This window comes from Eptatretus burgeri, chromosome 16 (genome assembly GCF_056783735.1).
Source record: "Eptatretus burgeri isolate ZD-2024b chromosome 16, Ebu_testis_v1, whole genome shotgun sequence".
Classification (NCBI taxonomy): domain Eukaryota; kingdom Metazoa; phylum Chordata; class Myxini; order Myxiniformes; family Myxinidae; genus Eptatretus; species Eptatretus burgeri.
In genome coordinates this window covers 31,829,426-31,850,549 of record NC_140976.1, presented here as the reverse complement: position 1 = coordinate 31,850,549, position 21,124 = coordinate 31,829,426, and the positions used below count along the sequence as shown (strand labels likewise).

The 21,124-nt window shown below is 45.8% G+C and overlaps 1 protein-coding gene across 8 annotated transcripts in view; it reads left to right on the top strand.

The window, feature by feature from the left end:
* YPEL1 (yippee like 1) overlaps positions 1–21,124 on the top strand; it is a 95,744-nt gene that overhangs the window by 61,956 nt on the left and 12,664 nt on the right. For 7 of the 8 annotated variants that reach the window (XM_085860614.1, XM_085860618.1, XM_085860620.1 and 4 more), the window contains 2 exons: positions 5,487–5,530; positions 7,687–7,795. In XM_085860614.1, coding sequence (XP_085716740.1) covers positions 5,487–5,530; positions 7,687–7,795 — 153 coding nt within the window. Of the gene's footprint in view, positions 1–5,486; positions 5,531–7,686; positions 7,796–19,111; positions 20,375–21,124 lie in introns of those variants that run through there. The other variant, XM_085860619.1, reaches the window with a different exon arrangement.

Sequence of the window (21,124 nt, the reverse complement as noted above, 5' to 3'; positions counted from 1 at the left end):
ACGTGCTTCTCCCGTAACCACGTGATCTGTTTCCATCTTCTGCGTTTACCGATCCAAATTCACCATTCACCTCACAATTTTTTGTACAACCTTTCCTTTGACTAATCTGATGAAAACTCTCTCAAAAAATAATAATAAGTTCTTCCCTCCCCTTTCTCCCTCGACTCTCCCCACTCACCCTTCATTCACCCCCCTCTCTCACCCTTCTCAAAGTTGTCCCCCCTCACATTCACAAAGCTGCCTCCTTCCCCTGCCCTCTCTCCTCCATCTCATCACTCCACCTCGTGAAATCCTCAACTGCCTTCTGCCCCCAATCTTATTACTTCCCACTGTACCTTGCCCCAGCACCACAGAGCCTTTCTCCTCCTCATCCGGCCCCTCCCCTCACTCTTCTGCAATCCCCCACACTTTTCCAACAATTCTCCGAACCTCCCACCCTCCTCCCTCACCCTACCCTCCCCCTCCGCTCCCCTGCACCCAAACCCTCCTCCCACCCACTTCATTAACAGTGTGGGCCTCAAACATCCAGGGCCTTCGCTCAAACCTGACAGATCTTTCCATACAGGTTGCCACTGACAAACCAGATGTAATCTGCCGAACAGAAACTTTCCTCCCCCAAGACGTCTCTGACTCCCAAGTATCTCTCCCTGGTTACTCCCTCCTCCGGTTTGACAGACCTGAGCCTCGTCCTGGTGGAGGAGTTGCTCTCTTCATCAAAGACTCGATTCCTCAATCTCCATGCACTGCCCTCACTCCACCACACCCCCAGGAATACCTCTGGGTACGGCTTCCCCTCCACTCCCACCTCATGTTTATATGTGTACTGTTCCGTCCACCGAACAGTGATGACTCCATTAACACCTCACTATCCGAAAACATGGACCAACTTCTATCCTCTCCTCCAAACTCTCTCCAACTCATATGTGGTGACTTTAATTGTCATCATGCCAGTTGGCTGGGTGTGGGCACCTCTCTCACCTGTCATCGCACCTCAGCTAAAGCTTTCTGCGCCTCATTGGAACTGACTCATTCAGTCAACTTCCCGACCCGGATCTCAACCAATGGTACTCCATCTCTTCTGGATCTGATTTTGACAAATTTCCCTGAAAATATTTGCTGTTCTTTCTTTGCTCCAATCGGTTCTTCTGACCATGTGCTTGTCAAAGTGGACATCTCTCTGGCTGTTATCAGAGAAGAACCTCAGTGCCATCGAGTCTGGCATTTAACTTGGGCTGACTGGCAGTGTCTCCAAGCATCCATCAAACTTCTAGACTGGTCTTCCATCGCTACTTTCTCCAACATCAACTCATCCTGGGAATTCTTTCAAAGAAACTTGCTCTCCCTCATGCACAGATTTATCCCCTCTCGTCTTCAGTTGTCCTACCCTTCCTCCCACCCTTGGTTCACTGAAGCTTGTGGTGAGGCAGTTGTCCTGAAACAACTTGCCTTTGCCTCATGGAAAGCAAACCCAACTGAAGGTAATCTCAGTTCCTTCCATAAAGCTCAGAACAAGTGTGTGTCTACCCTCAGGAGCAGTGTTTCTCAACCGGGGTTCCCCGGAACCCGAGGGTTCCGCAAGAGGTCGCTAGGGGTTCCGCAAGAAACGGTAATAAATAGGCTAATGTATTTTTGAGTAGTTTTTGTTTGATTTAATATTCATAATATTACTATACACGTCCGGCATGTTGTTGGAAACTCCTTGGTTATTATAATAGAGGCTTCAACCTCATATTATTTACAATTATAACAACCATAGGGAATGTTATATTATAACAACCATGAAGTGCGATGGACGCCTGGAATAACGACTCGTCATTGAACACGGCACACGGCCTGTACGTGATGACGTCACCAATGATGACGTGGTCAATAAATGACGTGGTCAATCTCATTGCCAATAAATTTGACAAAAAGGGGGTCATTTTTTCCTTAAACCAGGTATCCGAAAAAAATATATTATATTTACCACGTGAACTACGATAAAAAATATAAAAGACCTAGATATTAATAATGGTATATAATAATTTTTATGCAGGGGTTTCCTGAGACATAAAAACTATTTCAAGGGTTCTACAAGGGTAAAAAGGTTGAGAAACGCTGCTCAGGAGAGTCAGAAAATAACATCTTTCTTATCTCAAGTCTGAACTGTTAAACCTCTCTCCCGCCTCCAAATCCTGGTGGCGTATAATCAAATCTGTTTCTGGTGTATGTTCCCCCTCCATCCCCTCCATTACCTCAAATGGCCGCACTGCTGATACCGCATGTGAAAAGGCTGAATGCCTAAACTCGGTGTTTGCATCGAAATATTGTGTCAGAAACCCATTGCTTTCTGTACCCACCTTTCCTCATCGCACCCAACTGTCCCTGGACTCTGTGTCCTTTTTCCTGACAAGGTGGAGAGCTTGCTGTCAAACCTCGACTCAGATTCTGCAACCGGTCCAGACGGCATCAGCCCACGTGTCCTAAAAACCTGCTCCTCTGCTCTTGCTCACCCTCTCTCTGTTCTATTCACTCTCTCATTTGTTCAAGGCCATCTGCCATCTGCTTGGAAGTCAGCAAACATCACTGCCCTGCATAAAAAAGGTGCAAAAACAGATCCCTGCAACTACAGACCAATCAGCCTTCTCGCAATCATCAGCGAGGTTGTGGAATCCATCATCGCTTCAGACATGAAATCCTTCCTCTTCTCCAATGGCTTGATTTCCGATCATCAATTTGTTTTCAGACTCTACCCTGGATATGTTTCTTCTGCTCTCCCAACAATGCATGGAGGTCCTCAATGCCGGACATAAAATCAGAGCCATCTCCCTCAACATGTCGCATGCTTTTGACATGGTCTGGCACCCTGCCTTGCTCGCCAAAGTCTCTTCCTTATGGTATCCAAGGCCATCTCCACTCATGGCTCGTAGACTTCCTCTCCTGTCACAGCCAACGTGTGGCTCGAAATTCAGTTCTCTCATCCCCTCTTCCTGTCCAGTCTGGAGTTCCTCAAGGCAGCGGTCTGGGCCCTGTTCTTTTTCTGGTTTTCATCAATGATCTCTCTGACTCTGGAAAATCCTCTTTATCTCTTTGCTGATGACTCCACCCTCTGTCCTACCATCTGTCATCCCTCAGACCGGCAGGCAGCAATTTCTTCGCTCTCTGCAGATCTGGATAACATCACAAACTGGTCCAACACGTGGAACATGTCTTTCAATCCTGACACATCTCTCTGTCTCTCCGAAAGGACCATTTGGACCCCCCCCCCCACCCCATTGACTTTCTCAACAATCCTCTGGAAGAAGTCCTTTCATTCAAGCTTCTGGGTCTCACTATCTGCCTGCTACGATCTTTCCTGGGAAAGCCACATTTCCAACTTGGCCTCCAAAGCCAGTCGCCGACTGGGAACCTTCCGTTTTGCAAAGTCCTTTCTTGGCCCACCTGAGCTCCTGACCATGTACAAAGCTTTCATTCGCAGCCTGATGGGGTATTGCTCTCCCCTCTGGGCTGGTGCTCCTGCCTCTCACCTTTCTTGGCTTCACGCTGTGGAAACCAAGGCATTTAGGATTATTGGTGTCTCCCACGGTGAGGCTGAGTCTTTGGGCCTCTTGCAATCTCACTGCAGGCAGGTCAGTGGTCTTTCTTTCTTCTACCATCTCCTCCCCGGTCTTGCCCCCACACCCCCTGCTCTGTCTGCGATATGTCTCCCCCATATTTCTGCAGTGCACTCAAGCTCCGCCAGCAACCCCCTTCTGGTAAAACTACCAAAATCACTGCTCACCTTCACTCTTTCATTCCTTTTTTCCCCCACCTTTGGAATAAACTCCCACACTCCCTTCAATCTCATTCTTCTCTCCAGGCCTTCAAAACAGCCGTTCACCACCACATCTTATCCAAATCCTTGATCTTTTCTGCCCCCGTTAATCCACCCCAACCTCACCTTCAAATTCCCTGCTTTCCTTCCTGAAAGTCCCACTAGTATCCATCAAGTATTCCCCATGTTCCCCACCCCATCCCTCTCCTTCCACAGCTCTCCTAATGTCTCTGTTCCCCACTATTTTGTCCTTCCCTTTCCTGCCACTCTTTTCTCCTGCCCCTCATGTTGTGCATTGTGTGTTAGCTCTCATACGAGCCTCGACAATGTATACAAAATAAAATTCACCACAACCTTCATCACCTGTCACGTACCAAAGTGTGTTGACTGCATCAAAATCTGTGCTCATTAAGGGTGTGTTTGGGCAGGGGGGAGGGGTTGACCACCCAAAATAGGTATTTGCTCTCTTCTCCGAACTCCACACACAATTTGAATGAAACTTGACCACAACCTTCATCGCCCATGATGCACTAAAGTTTGTTCATGGCATTAAAAAATTCAGGGTCTAAGGGGGTCTGCGTGACTATTGCTCCTAATCCACGTGAGCTTCAGGACATGTAGTCCTATTTTTATTATTGTTTATTATTATTATTATTTGGAACTGATGGCAGAAAGCTCTCCAATGAGCCTTAACTATTTTGTGTGTACCATGGCCTACTTTGGTTTCTCCCCACATTATCCAGTGAAACCATTCCTGATTTGTGAAATTTGAATGATCGTTGGCTCATCACTTCGGAGATCATCAAATTGTTTCTTGCATTCGGCCTCAAGACTTGATGGTCTAATTGTTTAAGCATCTGCTGTGAGTTTGGGAGGTCGGTGGTTTGAACCTGGACCGAGTAATATCAAAGAAAATGGTATGTGCTGCTTCCTTGCTTGATGCTGAGCATTAAAAAAAATGATAGAGCATTGATAAACAGCCATAGGTTGGCAACCATTACACAGGCTTTGATGGGCCGAATGTCTTCCTCCTGCATTGAAGTTCCTTGAAAGGGAACTCTTATTAGAAGTTTTACCCGTAGCTTGGAATCGATAAATTCCATCCCGACTGCCCAGTTTGAAATCTGCCCCACCTCATGCTCTCGGCTTTATTGCATGCATGGAATGGTGAGAATACCACAGAAGACATTTGATAACTATCTAAAGCGCTTCACCATCCTTATGCATAACTATTTCCATCTTCATCAAAGAGCTCAACAGCCCAGAAATGAAGTTTAAAAATTGCAAAGATGCAAGTCTTAATATTCCATAGATTATTATTGATCCCTTGATTATTGATGATCCCTTTTGCCTGCAGCCAATATTCAATACAAAACACTCACCGCAGGTGAAAAAATGCGAGAAGCTTTATACCGTCACATTGTCCCCATTTTAGATTTTCAGGCGTACATCATTTCCTCCAATCAAGTGCAACCGTATCTTCCGGTGTGTTTTTATGGGTGTGAATGTGACTCTTGCTTAATGAGACGTCGGAGCAGATCGATACTTTTTACAAACCTGCCGTGACAGAGTTCACTGGATCTCTTGATGAACACGATTTCTTGCATTTTACTTTTTCATTCATACAGTTGTGCGGGTCTGGATTTTCTACTTTCTAACTGTCCATCCCTCCGTTCCCTCCACTGTTCCGCAGTCCTTTCAAGGCAGTCAGGGCCGAGCATATTTGTTCAACTCCGTGTGAGTACAAGCGTCATGTGACACCATTTTCCACATGTGCGACATTAAGGATGAGCTGCTTTCCTCTAGACAGGTGTTTTAGTGAAGATTTGGAGATTTTCTTTTTTTTGTCATGTCAAAGCCAAGTCACTAATCACTGACAATCTTGTTTTTGGGACTTGAAGCAAGTCATTTCAATGCGAGACACATTTGAGGTGGTATCGAGCGACTTTGTTCAGTCCAGCCTCGAGAGCTGTATAAATCCTGATAAGCTGGCGTTGCTCGTCTTCATCGTTTGTTTAATGGAGACGGAATATCAGAAATGTGTTTGTCCCAAACGCTCTCCTTTTTTAAGTTTAGTCACTATTTACTCTGTGCTGCAAGAGTAAAAGCTGCTCTATGATGCCTGTTTTCCATTTGTCGCAAATACGTTGGGCCTGGATGAACGACACATATGGCTCTGCCCCGACTCGACTCGTTCTGAAGTTACTTATCCTTTGACGTCATATCGTCTCGCCCTTTCTCCTGACATCCTGAGAAAAATATTTACTTTGTACTGTTTCTTGACGTAGACTTTAAACAACAACAAAATCTCGTTGAGTATCAACCTTTTAAAGTAGAAGAGAATTTGCTTTTTTGTGTTTCCTTAGAGTATAAAATAGGAAGTAATTCCTTGCTTGCATGCCACTTAACAATAACAACACTTTCTCCAAGGCCCAAATTCATGCAACCTGACCCCGGCCGATTGCAGCTCCTCCCTGCCCAAGTTTAATGGCCCTGGGTGCTCTGCCCCAGAAATTCCTGATCGTAAAACTCTACCCCACCCCTGCCAGGGCCAACCAAGTGAAACTTTCTCTATATGGAGAAGGTTTAAAAACAAAGCTTTTGCAGAGCATTTTGCCGTTATAAATAATTACTTTGTTTTTTGCTCACAGAGCAGTCACAACAGACATGAACTTGAGAATGTTTGCACGAGAGTTTGAAACATTTATTCGGTTTCTACAACTGGAGTTCTTCATCTTTGAGACATATTCAGTTTCCTCAAACTCGTGCTATGGTCTCGTCACGACAAATGATCCAGGGCAGGTTTCTTTTAAAGCTTTCATATCGAAAAGATGCAGCAACAAAGGATGGGACAATCGGTTGAGCTGACGTGTAAGGAGATGCTCTTTGGGTTGTACCATATTTTTGGTTGGAATTCTCTCCATTTATTCAGGGTATATAGACACTGCATGGAATGCAGTTTGTTTATCAAATGTTTCAATGTCATAGGGCCAAGTCTGGTTTATACGCTTTCAGTTGAAGAAATGGATGGTGAAGGATGGCAAAGGTAACTTTTATACTGAACCATTATGCCCATGTGGTAAATGTGTTCAGCAGCTTTAAATCAGGGTTGTGGGGAAGTAGGGGAATTACCCCCTAAATCACCTATTTTAAGTTGTCTCGATTCAGAAAGCATGTCCTCTTGAAGTTGGTTGGTGGCCAAGGGACAAAATGGATGGATTGCCAGTCTTTTCTCCAGGGCAGAGCTTCCAATTTGCTTAAGGTGCCAACACACAATGGCCCGCCATTTTCAAGAGATACTGTGGGCTCTTTAACAGCAACAAGTGAGTGTTTAGAGATAGGACAGATAGCTTCATATCAGCAAAATCTTACTGGAAATTGAAGCCAGACGAAGCGATGAATACATTGTGATTGAGCGATTGAGTCTCTCCCAATCACCAATACCTTTGCTCCAAAGGATGGAGGTTTTTAAATTGTAGATTGGGGTTTCAGCTGGCAAGGATCCAAAGAACGTGATATTGAGAGAGGGTGGGGTGGACTGGAAATTTCAGTGAGGAGGGCTAATGGTGGTGGTGGTAGTGGGCTTAAATAGATCGACCTCATCCATAAAATAGCACCCAAAATCGCACTTATCATAGTAAATACAAATCTCCACATTACTCAACACAAATTTTGTGACGAGGCAAGTTTGGGCCTGAAGGAAGGCATGAGCAATAGTTTTTAATCCTACTCATTTCTCAAACACCAAAGAAGCCAAAAAAGTGAAGTCCATGGATGATGCAACTAATTTAACATCATCCTTGATTACATAGAACTGCAGTAGCGATGGAGTTAAAGTTAACAATTTTGGTTTAATGTTGCTTTTTCTTTCTGGGCCTTTGTGTGACATTCAGAGTGAATGTGGGGTGTGGACCAGCCGAGGAGAGGGTTCTGCTGACGGGGCTGCATGCCGTCGCAGACATATACTGTGAAAACTGCAAAACTACGCTGGGATGGAAATACGTAAGTGACATCGACATAACACTTTCCGACTGTTCGTGCGATCCTCCATGTGAAATTCCAACCAGAAAATGGAGTGTGGTGGGCTGGAGGGAGTCAAAATGCCACAATATTTGCATATATGAGATTATCCCCAAATTGATCAAGACCTGGGGACCGTCGTGTTGTAGGCTGTGGAAAGGGCCAATCATGGGGGGTCATGAGTACCGGGTTTCATGGTTTTGTAATTAAGCTATTAAAATGTATCGTAGTAGATTTTGGCTTTTCATTAAAAAAAAATAAAACGCCATTTTCTACAGGTGTGGGCATGGCCTACTCCGCTTTAAATGCTCCGACTCTTCCAAATTTCGATACAGAAAGACCGAAGTGGACTGCAAGACTTTTAATGGCTGAGCGATGAGAGATGAGAATTGGTAAACTTTCAGGGAAGATTAAAAAGTAAAAGTAAATGCCTTGTTTTTCTTTGGCTTTAACAGCAAACTCTTAACACTCCTTTGTAACTGTGTCCACTTTCTCCATCATCACTTGCTTCTGCCCAGCTGTCTGCTTTCCTTGACCCCCACCCCACCCCACCACCACTCTCCCTTTCCTCTCCTATTTGACCCGCTTGCCATTCAAATTAAACTGCCAATTATGTATCGGAGCCACAATAACCACGTGCGGGACTTGATGTGCATCCGCTATCTTACTGCTTCTTCATGAAGCTTTTATTAAACCTTGTATCATTGCTGCCAGGATCCATTTGCAATCTTTCTGCCCCCAGTTTCACAACTGATGTAACGTCACACGACGAATAAAATATTTATGTCTACCAAAGAGTCGGTAGAGCGGAGCGGTGCCGATAATCTGGCCCTGAGATTTTTGTCTTGCTCCGGCAACCTATGAGTGGCAACATTCCTCTTCATTCTGATTCTTTCCTCAAGTTTGTTCCGACATTATTGCACACATTGTCCGAGAACAATTGAAGTATTAATAGGCTCAGTCCAAGTTAGCACGTAACACGGATCAGAAAAATGGCAGAAATCGCTGGAATACCAAACATAGATGAAACTGCCAGTCGAGATGATTTTGATGAAGGAAAAGCAGTTCTTCTCCACAAGGTGCTTTTCGTAGAAACCAGAAAGTAAAGTGAAGAGACCTTGGCATGACTTTCATGCACTTCATGTTCCCAACACATAACGTACAAGGAAGAACATTCAATTTCATCCTTGGCGGCTTCTGCATCGGTTATTTTTATACAATGTCAAGGCTCGTATAAGAGCGAACACACACAACATAAAACAAGGGGAGCAGGAGATAGGAGGAATGGGAGAGGGAAGCAGAAAACAGTGGGGAATCGACACATGAGATCTGTGGAAGGGAGCGGGATGGGGTGGGGTAAACAAAGTGGACACAACAGGGACTTTCAGGAAAGAAAGCAGGGAATTTGAAGGAGGTGGATTTGGGGTGGATTAATGGGGGTAGAGAAGATCATGGTTTTGGATGGGACAACATGAGAGATGGTGGTGAACAGCTGTTTTGAAGACCTGGAGGGAAGAGTGGGATTGAAGAGAGTGTGGGAGTTTGTTCCAAATGCAGGGGGAAAAAAAGGATAGGAATGAAAGAGTGAAGGTGAGCAGTGATTCTTGATTTTGGTAGTTTTACCAGAAGGGGGTTGCTGGAAGACCTTGACCACCCTGCAGAAATATGGGTGTGGCAGATAAGGACGGGGGTGGGGGGAGGCCGGAGAGTAGATGGTAGAAGACAGAAAGATCACTGACTTGCCTGCGGTGAGAGAGTGTGAGACCCAAAGGCTCAGTCTCTTCATGAGAGATACCAATGATCCTAAATTCCTTGGTTTCCACAGCGTGAAGACGAGAAAGGTGAGGCTGGAGCACCAGCCCAGAGAGGAGAGCAGTACTCCATCAGGCTGTGGAGGAAAGCTTTGTATGTGGTCAGGAGCTCAGGTGTGCCAAGGAAGGACTTTGCACGACAGAGGGTGCCCAGTCGGCGACTGGTGTTGGAAGCCAGTTTGGAGATGTGGCTTTCCCAGGAAAGATCATGGCAGATGGGGAGGCTTGCCCAAAAGTTTGAATGAAAGGACTTCCTCAAGAGGATTATTGAGAAAATCGATGGGTGGTGGTGGGGGGGGGAGGTGTTTCTCGGTGGTCCTTTGAGAGACACAGTGAGAGTGAGATTTGTCATTTGTCAGGTTACTTCAGTTTCTTCTTTTGGAGCTCATTCAGTCCAAAGTATAACTAGAAAGATCAAAGATTACAGACTCTCACCAGAACTCGTTTTGTGTGGTTTTATAGTACATATTTTATAGACTTACTCTTATTGTAGTTCAACTGTACATACTTTATAGATGTACTCCAATTCTAATTGCACATACCTTATAGAAGTACTAATTTGAAAAAAAGATAACATGTAAAAATTGTGTTTTATGTTAGCACATGATGTGCAGACAGACGAAATGCAATGCCCTCTCCTCTGGCACAGGTAATGACAAGCATGGTTCGTGGGTATAATGGTATGTGTGCATGTCTGCATAATGTACGAGCATGTATATTTGAAACCATCGATTCATGGAAGTTGAAGATTAGAGCATTTGGTGTTCTCATTTGATCTATAGGATCGCAGGTCCCAATCCAATTTACAAAGTCAATTTATCCATCCTCATAATATTGCCATTAATATAAAAGTGTACATCTCCTAATGTCCTTGTCTCAATTGTATAAACTCCTAAATGAGCCTTGGATCACTGTAGCAAAGGAACGAGGGAGGATGAGACTCTTTTTCTGCCTGCTGGCATGCTTGCTATGTCCGTCTATCAATACTGCACAAACGATGGGGTGATTTATGTGCAGAGCTTTCAAGATATATGCATGTGTACATATAAAGAGCGTTGCAGATCTACATAGCGAATCATACATACATTGGGAGCATGTCATCACTGCGTCCACTTTCCACCGATACTCCAGGGGCCTCGGTCTGGCCATCCCCCTCTCTTAGAGATCGGACATTCCAGGCACCCACCCGAAGGGACCGCCTCAGGTTAACCCGAGGAGACCGCAATTAGGCACACATTCCTAATGTTGTTGCACCCCCTTTTGCCCCCAGAACAGCCTCAATTCGTTGGGACATGGACTCTTCAAGGTGTTGAAAGTGTTCCACAGGGATGTTGGCCCATGTTGACACCAATGCTTCTCAATTGTCAAGGTGGCTGGTAGTGGATCTCGACTCCGAATAGCTCGTTCATCTCATCCCACAGATGCTCAATTGGATTGAGATCTGGTGACTGGGCAGGCCACTGCAGGAAGTTGAATTTGCTGTCATGTTCATGGAGCTGTTCCTGGATAATCTTAGCCTTGTGGTATAGGGCATTATCCTGCTGAAGAAATCCATTCGCAGATGGATACACTGCTACCATAAAGGGATGCACCTGATTGGCAATGATGTTCAGATATCCTGTGGCATTCAAATGTTGCTCCACTTTTATCAAAAGGTCCAATGTGTGTCATGAAAACACACCACACCATCACCACCAGCCTGCAATGTTGACACACGGTATGATGGATGCATGTACTCATGTGGTTTTCTTCACACCCGAGTCCTCTCATCAGCATGAAACAGCATGAACCGGGATTCATCAAACCAGGCAATGTTTTTCCAATCCACCAGTGTTTTTGTTTCTTTGCCCACTGAAACTGCAGGTTCTTGTTTTTTGCTGTAAAGTGGAACTCTGTACTGTCATCGGCTGCCATACCCCATTTGTGTCAAGGTACGACGAGTTGTGAATTATTTTATGGGTCTTTCGGCACCAGTGTTGTAATGGACTGTCACTTGTCAGTTGACGAACTGCAGCCCGTCTGTTTCTCTGCACAATACGTGTCGGCCTCCTTTGGCCTCTTTCGTTAATGAGCCATCTTCGACCACTGACCTGCCGTTGGCTGGATGTCCTTTGGTTGGTGGACCATTCTTGATGCACACAGGAAACTGATGAGCATGAAAAACCAAGCAGCGTTGCAGTTTTTGACACTCACACTCAATCCGGTATGCCTGGCACCTACAACCATACCCCGTTCAAAGGCACTTAAATATTGTCTCTCATTCACCCGCTGAATAGCACACATACACAATTCATGTCTGTCATATCAAGGCGTAAAAATCCTTCAACCTGTCTCCTCACCTTCATCAACACTGATTGCAATGGATTTAACAGGTGCAATCAATAAGGGATCTTAACTTTCACCTGGATTCACCTGATCAGTCTTTCATGGAAAGAGCAGGTGTTCTCAATATTTTGTACACCGAGATATACACACACACACACACACACACACACACACACACACACACACACACACACACACACACACATACACACATAGTTGTGGGCCGGTGGCGAGAACGACCACAAGGTGGGGAAAGCTTGCGTCGTCTCCCACCAAAATCCCCGGAATTGCAGGCCGTCGCTCGGATAACTCCGTGAGCCGGCGGGTCGTTTAACAGACCGTGGAACGCCAATATCTCGACCGAATGGCATAGGGTTATTTTGTGTAGATCCAATGTACCTAACTAACCACGCGGTCTCGGCTACCAGGGATCCACGCCCTCGGAATACCAGGCCGAACCGGATTCACTCTACCGGCAGCGGTAAAATTACACCCACCGACTACCACTCTGCCACCCACCTTTCCGGCTCGGATGCAGTCGAGCGGGCCTGCCCAGGACGTCCCGGCTACAATTGTCCGATTACCGGGGATAAAACCCCGCCTAAACTCAGATCTGAACCATGCTGGACCAATGCAAGAAGGGATGCAAACAGACTGGGAACATTTCTATGATGATTTATTTACAGTAAATGAAGACACAAAGCAAGACTTAACGCAAATATGCAAGCAAGGAATATTTCCAATGATCCAAAAACACTTATTCAGTTCTACTGAAAGACGGGCCCACACGCAGACACACACAAATGAAAATAAACCGAGTTCTTTATTGGACCCTCGCAGCCGAGGAGAGAGACTTGCTGGGGGTCAGAGTCCAGCTGGGTACCTGACCGTCGGAGGAAGGGGGTGCTCCGTGATGCGGCACCTGACAAAGGTCGTTGGTTTGGTCCCCAGTCACACGTGTGGGACTTGTGGTTCGTGGCAGAGCTTGGGTGGTGAATAGCGGGGTCCATGGAGGGGGGTCAGCGTCGCTCTTTCCTTTCCTTGTAGAGGGCCAGCAGAGACACGTTTGCCGCCTTCATGACCTTCTGCTCAACCCTCCGCTTCCAAAGAACTGCACGCTCAACAACAACCCCGTCGAAAACCTCCGTACAACCTTCGTAACAACCCCTTCGTCGCAACCACCAAAAAAACCACCGCCTCAGAGAGTGCTCAGGGATTTATGGACCTCCCTCAACGGGGCGGGGCTCGCTCGAACAGACCTCACTCTCCACCCTGATTGGGCAGGCTCCAATGGACTCGCCCTTCCTGGGTGGGGTTTCGGCCCTGCCGGGAAACCCCACCCACTCGTCCACGCGGGTTCGTACTTGTCAAGCAACAGTATCAATGTAGCAAAGGTCGTCATGAGAGTTACAACGTTTGTGGGAGCCGAGAAACCAGAACCGCGAGATCTTGCCTTGGCACGTGAGGGTGCGAGAAGGAAACTGGTTGGTGGTGGATCATGATGGGCTGAGGGGTCATTCAGATGGGATGGGTGTTAGATGTAATAACCGAACTAAAAGAAATTGCAACGCACGCCTTTGATTCTCCCACGAGACAAAAGGAAGGGGGATCTGACAACACACATACTTAACGACATAACTGACTTTTGGGACATCTGTATGTTGAATGCACATGGTTTCCAGATCCATAACAATATATATATATATATATATATATATATATATATATATATATATATATATATATATGGATTTGCTCGATATCCATTATTGTCGGGTTTTCCGTCCGTGTGTGTGTGTGTGTGTGTGTGTGTGTGTGTGTGTGTGTGTGTGTGTGTCTGCAACGTGAGGCTCCACACCACAAACCAGCAAATCTATTTCGATGAAACTTTGCGAACAGGTGCCATATGGGCTGGGAGTGTGCACGTTTGAGTTTCGTTGCTAAGCAACCACCCGTTGCTATGCAGCGGCCGAAAAACCGCGTTTTAAGAACCCAAACGGTAACTGACGTAGCGCGGCTTCTATGATAGGTAGAACGACCGGACCAACTCCTGCCTATAACTTGCATCTCCATCTAGTTATCACGACGGCTTAACATTCCTCTATCTCTCATAGTTTCTGAATGGCAGCCCTTCGAATGCAGAAAGGTGGTGAACCAGGGAATATGTTAAGTGACCTTGACCTCGGAAACCGTCGACGGCGGAACGTTCAAATTCGGTGTATTTGATAGTTTAATAACTACTACAAAATTGAACCGCAGCATTTTTCCAGATTCGATCACCAAGGGTGTCGGGACTGAAAAATGCAAAATTCGAAAAAATACTTTTTCTCGACCTACGTTCACTATTTTCAATACTTGTCCTACAGTTTTGAATGTGGAGAAACGAGACTTCGGAATTAAACACTTCGAGATATTTAGAAAATTTTACTCGAGCCGATTTTTCATTTAGGTTTTATTTTTCAAATGGTTGTCTTGTGAGGAATGCCAGTTGGCAAAATACGCAATAGGAAAAATCTTGCCAGGCAGAGGAACAATTGTATGTGAACCAATACGTCTTGGCAATGAATCTTCGTTGGTGGATCGGTCAGAATGAAAAGCATCGTATCCAGCGCTACGATCCTAGCGGATCCCTCGTCGCCTACCGGCTTGTATTTACAGTATATGTATATGTATATATGTATATATATATATATATATATATATATATATATATATATATATATATATATATATATATATATATATTGTTACGGATTTGGAAGCCTCTTGCACACAGACAGTCAGCAGTCCCTGCAGTTCAGTTATTTTGATAAGTATGTGTTTATAGTTAGGGTCCCGTCCTTCTGTCTAATGGTTTCAATTCATGTGTGCGCTGCGGGTTTCTTTTATAGTCAGGTTTTTTATATCTTTAAATCTTCCTCCCCAACAAATCAATCCTCCACCTCTCCGCACCATTGACGCCATTGCCCACATGAGTTCGACCACGGACATGAGCGGAGGTTTCCTCACCTCAGAGCTCCGACTCCGCCCAGGAAAGGAGGGGGTTCCCCCCTGTCCAATCACGGATGGCCAGCACATCACCCCACGAAACCCTGTCCAATCAGGGCAAAGAGTACCTCAGGACGGACCCCTCCCACCTCACGTGAGGAATGAATAATAGTGGGGGCGATCCGGCTGGCAAAAATTAGGAAGAAGCCTCGTCGCCTTGTTTGCCCTCGTTTTGCCTGCTGAGATAGTCTCGCTTTGCCTGCTGGCGTACCCGCCTTGCCTGCTGGCGTTCCCGCCTTGCCTGCTGGCGTACCCGCCTTGCCTGCTGGCGTTCCCGCCTTGCCTGCTGGCGTTCCCGCCTTGCCTGCTGGCGTTCCCGCCTTGCCTGCTGGCGTACCAGCCTTGCCTGCTGGCGTTCCCGCCTTGCCTGCTGGCGTTCCCGCCTTGCCTGCTGGCGTTCCCGCCTTGCCTGCTGGCGTTCCCGCCTTGCCTGCTGGCGTTCTCGTCTTGCCCGCAAGTGCTCGTCTCTTCCGTTCTCGTGCTGGCTGGCATCCGTTGCATCATTCCCGGTCCCTGGTGCTTGGTGCGGCAATGAAGGTGTGGGTTTGAGTCCCTACCAAAACCAGCTCGTCTCGACCAGACCGAACGAGGCGTTAAGGTGCCCAACCGAACTCTTACCCTCAGCTCACCTTCCCACCCGAGCTGAAGGGTCAAATAAAGGCCAACCGGCCCCATTTCTTGTGTGTGTGTGTCGCGCCCGTCCTGTAAGTAGAGACTGTTATGTGCCTGTGTTCATTGTAAATTGCATTTCTTTTATTTGGATAACTCTGCTCTGTGTCTCCCTTCCTATTGTAAACAAATATCTGTAAAATGTTCCAACTCGTTGCCTGTCGTTTCTACCATTGACCCAGCACGGTGCGTGCTTGAGAAGTAGTAAGGCCGTTTGTGCCGTAAATTGTTCATTTGGTCTGGCGCGGCTTTGGTAACTTCCGCTCGGTTACGCTGGATCCGAGTCAGTGATAGCGACTCGGTTCGGACAAAGTTGGCTGAGGGTGTGGCTTCCCCGGTAGTTAGACGGCGTGGGTACTTAGGTAAATTGGAATTAGACAAGTGGACCCTACGTCACGCCGTCAAAATATTTGCAACCACGGTCCTTGAAGTGACCCGTCGACTCCGGAGTTTTCCGGGGTGATGACCTTTCAATTCCGGTGTTCGGTGGGAGACGGCCCGACTGCTCCACCTAGTGGTAGTCCTCGCCACTGAACCTGGCACCACAACTATATATATATATATATATATATATATATATATATATATATATATATATATATATATATATATATATATATATATATATATATATATATATATATATATATATATATATATATATATATATATATATATATATATATATATATATATATATATATATATATATATATATATATATATATATATATATATACATATATACATATATACATATATACATATATACATATATACATATATACATATATACATATATACATATACATATACATATATACATATACATATTTCTTCTTCTTTCGGGGTCGCCACAGCAGATCATCCGTATGATCCGCATAGTGATTTGGCACATGTTTTATGCCGGATGCCCTTCCTGACGCAACCCTGGTCGCCTCTTACGACACAGGGATATGGTACACCTATTTTCACCGGGGTATACACCGGCCCAGTGCACTGGTACTCATTTCGCCGACCTCCGAAGGATGACAGGCTGAGTCAACCCCTTGGTGTATTAATTCAGTGGCCCAATGGGGCTTGAACTCGGGACCTTTTGGATCCCAAGCCGCTGCCCTAACCACTGCGCCAACACCAGGCTCATACACACACACACACACACACACACACACACACACACACACACACACACACACACACACACACACACACACACACACACACACACACACACACACACACACACACAGTTACAGGCTGGGCATCAGCCGCCAACCGACCGCTCTGAACGGAGCCGCAAGTCGATTCGGCCCGACCAATCGCCCGGATAACTCTGAGCGACGGGTCCTTGTACAAGAACCGAAATACGCCAATTGGCAGATCACGTGGGGTAGGGCCGATTGCCAATCTTCAATTTACCTAAATACCCACGTGATCCAACTACTGGGGTATTCCACCCTTGACGGAACTCGTACGGAACAAACCGCTGAGGTGAGCTTGTCCGTGTGCGATTCCGAGCGGCGTAATCGCCGAGAACCGTCGGTCCAAATGTCCCCCTATTACGGCAAACCAACGGCTTTCTAACTCCCAACACACGAAATGTTCAGTCAATGAGGGAATGGACGCAACGAGCAGGTTTACATTCACACAAGGACATTTATTATAATGAAACACGTATGCAATTAAATAAGGCAAAACACGTATGCCATTATACAAGCAACAAAAGCATGACAAAAGAACTACAACCGTCTACTTATTATGTACAGTCATTTACACTTAACAGCAGTTCCTACTTATTAGACGGGCCCACGGACACAAGTACGCACGCGCGCGCGCACACACACACACACACCAAACGGTGGCTGAGGCCTTTAATCACGAGCTCCAGCTCGGAGGACAGGTGAGCTGAAACTCAGAGCTTGACTCGAACCTTTCCACTTCGTGTGGTCTTCAACTTCTCCGGACCCGGGCTCCAGCGAGAGCGAGCTGGATCCAATCGCCGCGATCCTTCCCGAGCTTCCGCGAATCCTCCCGCGCTTCTCAACATGTGCCGGTGAGACGAGGCGCCGATCCTTCCTGTCGATCGTCGCTTCCCCGAGGATCCAACTTCAAGAAGTGGCCGATGCGTCGCACCAAGCCGGGAAACAAAATGGAGAACGAAAAGCTCCACGAACCAAGAAGAAGAGGAAGAAGCCTCCACTCGCAGCTCGAGCCGAACAACCGGCTCAAGTTCCTTCCAAAACAGAGCAGCAGCCAAAGCTCACTGAGCCAGCCGAAGCAAAAAAAAAAAAAGCTTCTGAAGGCCGCAAGCAGGATCCGACGGCTAAACGACTGCTCTTCCCGAAGCAAAAAGCTTACTCCTCCCATGGGACTCAGCATACGAACTCTGCACACGGGACTCAGAATGGGACTCCACGAACTTTGACAGATCTGCCACAGGACTCCCACGAACTCAGCCCTACCACGGGACTCCCACACGAACAAAGAAAAAGTCTCCTCTTTATCCTTTGCACCCCCTCCCCCACACCCGGCGTGACTCATGCCCTCGTGATCCACCCCCCGCTCAACCACGGGTGGGAGGAAGTTGTTGACGTCACCGCAGGGTTCTTCTTCCTCTTCGCAGAAGAGGGGGGAGGGACCTCTCCATTGTTTCGTTCCTAACTATTAAATCGATCCGCAGCGCATCTAATCAATCTCTGAACATTTAAACAATGAAAGGTGAGCTATCTAGGGAACAAGCACTTATCGACATTGCTGACTAAGGGAACCTGTATGTTGTGTGCAATTGAATTCCAAATTCGTAACAATACATACATATACATATACATATTGTTGCAGATCTGGAAACTATAAGCATTCAAACATACAGATGTCCCAAAGGTCAGTTATTCCTTTAAGTATATACATATATATCTCCTCTTCATCAATATATATATATATATATATATATATATATATATATATATATATATATATATATATATATATATATATATATATATATATATATATATACAGTTAAGCCCAAAATTATTTATACCCTATGAAAAATCTGAGAGTTTTGCATTTATCTCGTACCTACAAGCTGGAGTGGTGGAACTTTCACTTCACCCAAGGACATTTAGTTGGCATGTACAAATCCACATATATTTTGGCTCAACATTATTAGCATAACAATAGAAATGTTAAGATTTCTGTTTTTATACCTGTCCAAAATTATTCATACCTATACCAAGTCTCAGAATTGAGGCCAATGTTTGTGATAATGCACATGCTTTTGATATTCCTAAGATTCCTTATAATGTTATGCAAATATTCCAAGATGTGTGCATACAATCTGAATGCATTACAAATGTGGTCTATTGAATGTACAGTGAGGAATTTTATAGAACAACACTCTGCTTTTGGACTATAAATTAAGGGGAGCTGATGCAATCATTCTCAGGTCATTGTCAGCATGGTGTACAAGAAATAACTCAGTGAGGACCTTCGGTTGTGCATTGTGAATGCTCACAAGGAGGGGAAAGGCTACAAAGCTATTTTGAAGCAGTTCCGAGTGCCAGTTGCCACCATACAAAGCATAATTCGGAAGTACAAGGTGTTCCACACTGTAAAAAACATTGAAGGACGTGGTCGGAAGCCAAAGGTGTCGCCTCGTCTGGCAAGAAAAGTATGGCGAGAGGCCAACAACAATCCATGGATCACTATTAAGGCTCTCCTGAACAACCTTGGCAAGTCTGGGACCAAGATATCAAGGCAGACACTCCAGCGGACGTTGCACAAGGGGGGTCTCCATGGACGCCGACCAAGAAAGACTCCACTCCTCCATCCCAGGCACAGAAAGGCTCGTCTAGCCTTTACAAAAGCTCACCTGGACAAAGATCCAAGCTTTTGGTCCTCAGTTCTGTGGTCAGATGAGACGAAAATGGAGCTTTTCAGGCACAGAGATGTTGCTTTCGTTTGGAGAAAGAAAGGTGAAGCATACAACCATAAGAACACAGTCCCGATCCTCAAGCATGGAGGCGGGAGCATAATGCTTTGGGGATGTTTCTCAGCCAGTGGGCCCGGCAATCTCGTCAAAGTGGATGGCATCATGAAAAAGGAGCAGTACATCAAGATCCTTGAGGAAAACATCAAACAGTCCGCAGAGAAACTTCACCTCGGGGAGCATTGGACGTATCAGCAGGACAACGATCCAAAACACACCGCCAAGTCAGTCAAGAAATGGTTCTGGGATAGATGATGTAGACGTTCTGGAGTGGCCAAGCCAAAGTCCGGACCTCAACCCAATGGAGAATCTGTGGAGGGAGTTCAAGACCAGAGTGATGGCAAGGAAGCCTTCCAATTTCAAAGACCTGGAGACCTTCGTTAAGGAGGAGTGGGCCAAAATCCCTGAAGAGACATGCAAAAACCTTGTGAGCAGGTATAAAAACCGTTTGGAGGCTGTAATCAAAAACAGAGGCTTTTCCATTGATTACTGAATGTGGCTTTGAACTGATCTAAGCAAGGGTATGAATAATTCTGGACATGAGTTTTTTTTGTAAATCTATGAATAAAATACCCCCGAAACAATGTATTTCTTGAAATGTCTCTTGCCGTGATTCTTTCAGCTGTTTGTCACGTTCTTTTGTAACTTAAGCCAGAAGAAACTCGTTCATCAAATAACACGATTCAAAATACTCCAAATTTGTTACGGGTATGAATAATTTTGGCCTTAACTGTATATATATATATATATATATATATATATATATATATATATATATATATATATATATATATATATATGTGTTACGAATTTGGAATTCAATTGCACTCAACATACAGGTTACTTTAGTCAGCAATGTCGATAAGTGCTTGTTCCCAAGATAGCTCACCTTCCATTGTTTAAATGTTTAGAAATCGATTAGATGCGCTGCGGATTGATTTAATAGTTAGGGAGCGAACAATGGAGACGTCCCTCCACCTCTTTTGCGAAGAGGAAGAAGAGCCCTTCCGTCCCGTGATTCATGACGTCAACAACTCCCTCCCACCCGTGGTTGAGCAGGGGATGGATCACGAGAGCATGAGTCACGCCGGGCGTGAGAGGGGGCGGAGAAGGATAAAGAGATCTTTTCTTTGTTCGGGTTCTGCGCCGTTCAGCAGGCCGTCGGGTCCTGCTTGGCTTGGGTTAGGTTTGAGGCCTTCGGAAGCTTTTTGCTTCTGCAGAAGAGTTGTTCAGCAGAGCTTCGGGTCCTGCTTGGCTTGGCAGGCTTTTTGGAGAGCTGCTTTGTTTGGAAGAAAGTTGAGCCGGTTGCTCGGCTCGAGCTGCGAATGGTGGCTTCTTCTTCTTGGTTCGTGGAGCTCTTTGTTCTCCGTTTGGTTCCCGGCTTGGTGCGACTCATCGACCTCTTCTTGGAGGTGGTTCCTCGGGTAAGCGACGCATCGACGGGAAGGATTGGCGCCTTGTCTCACCAGC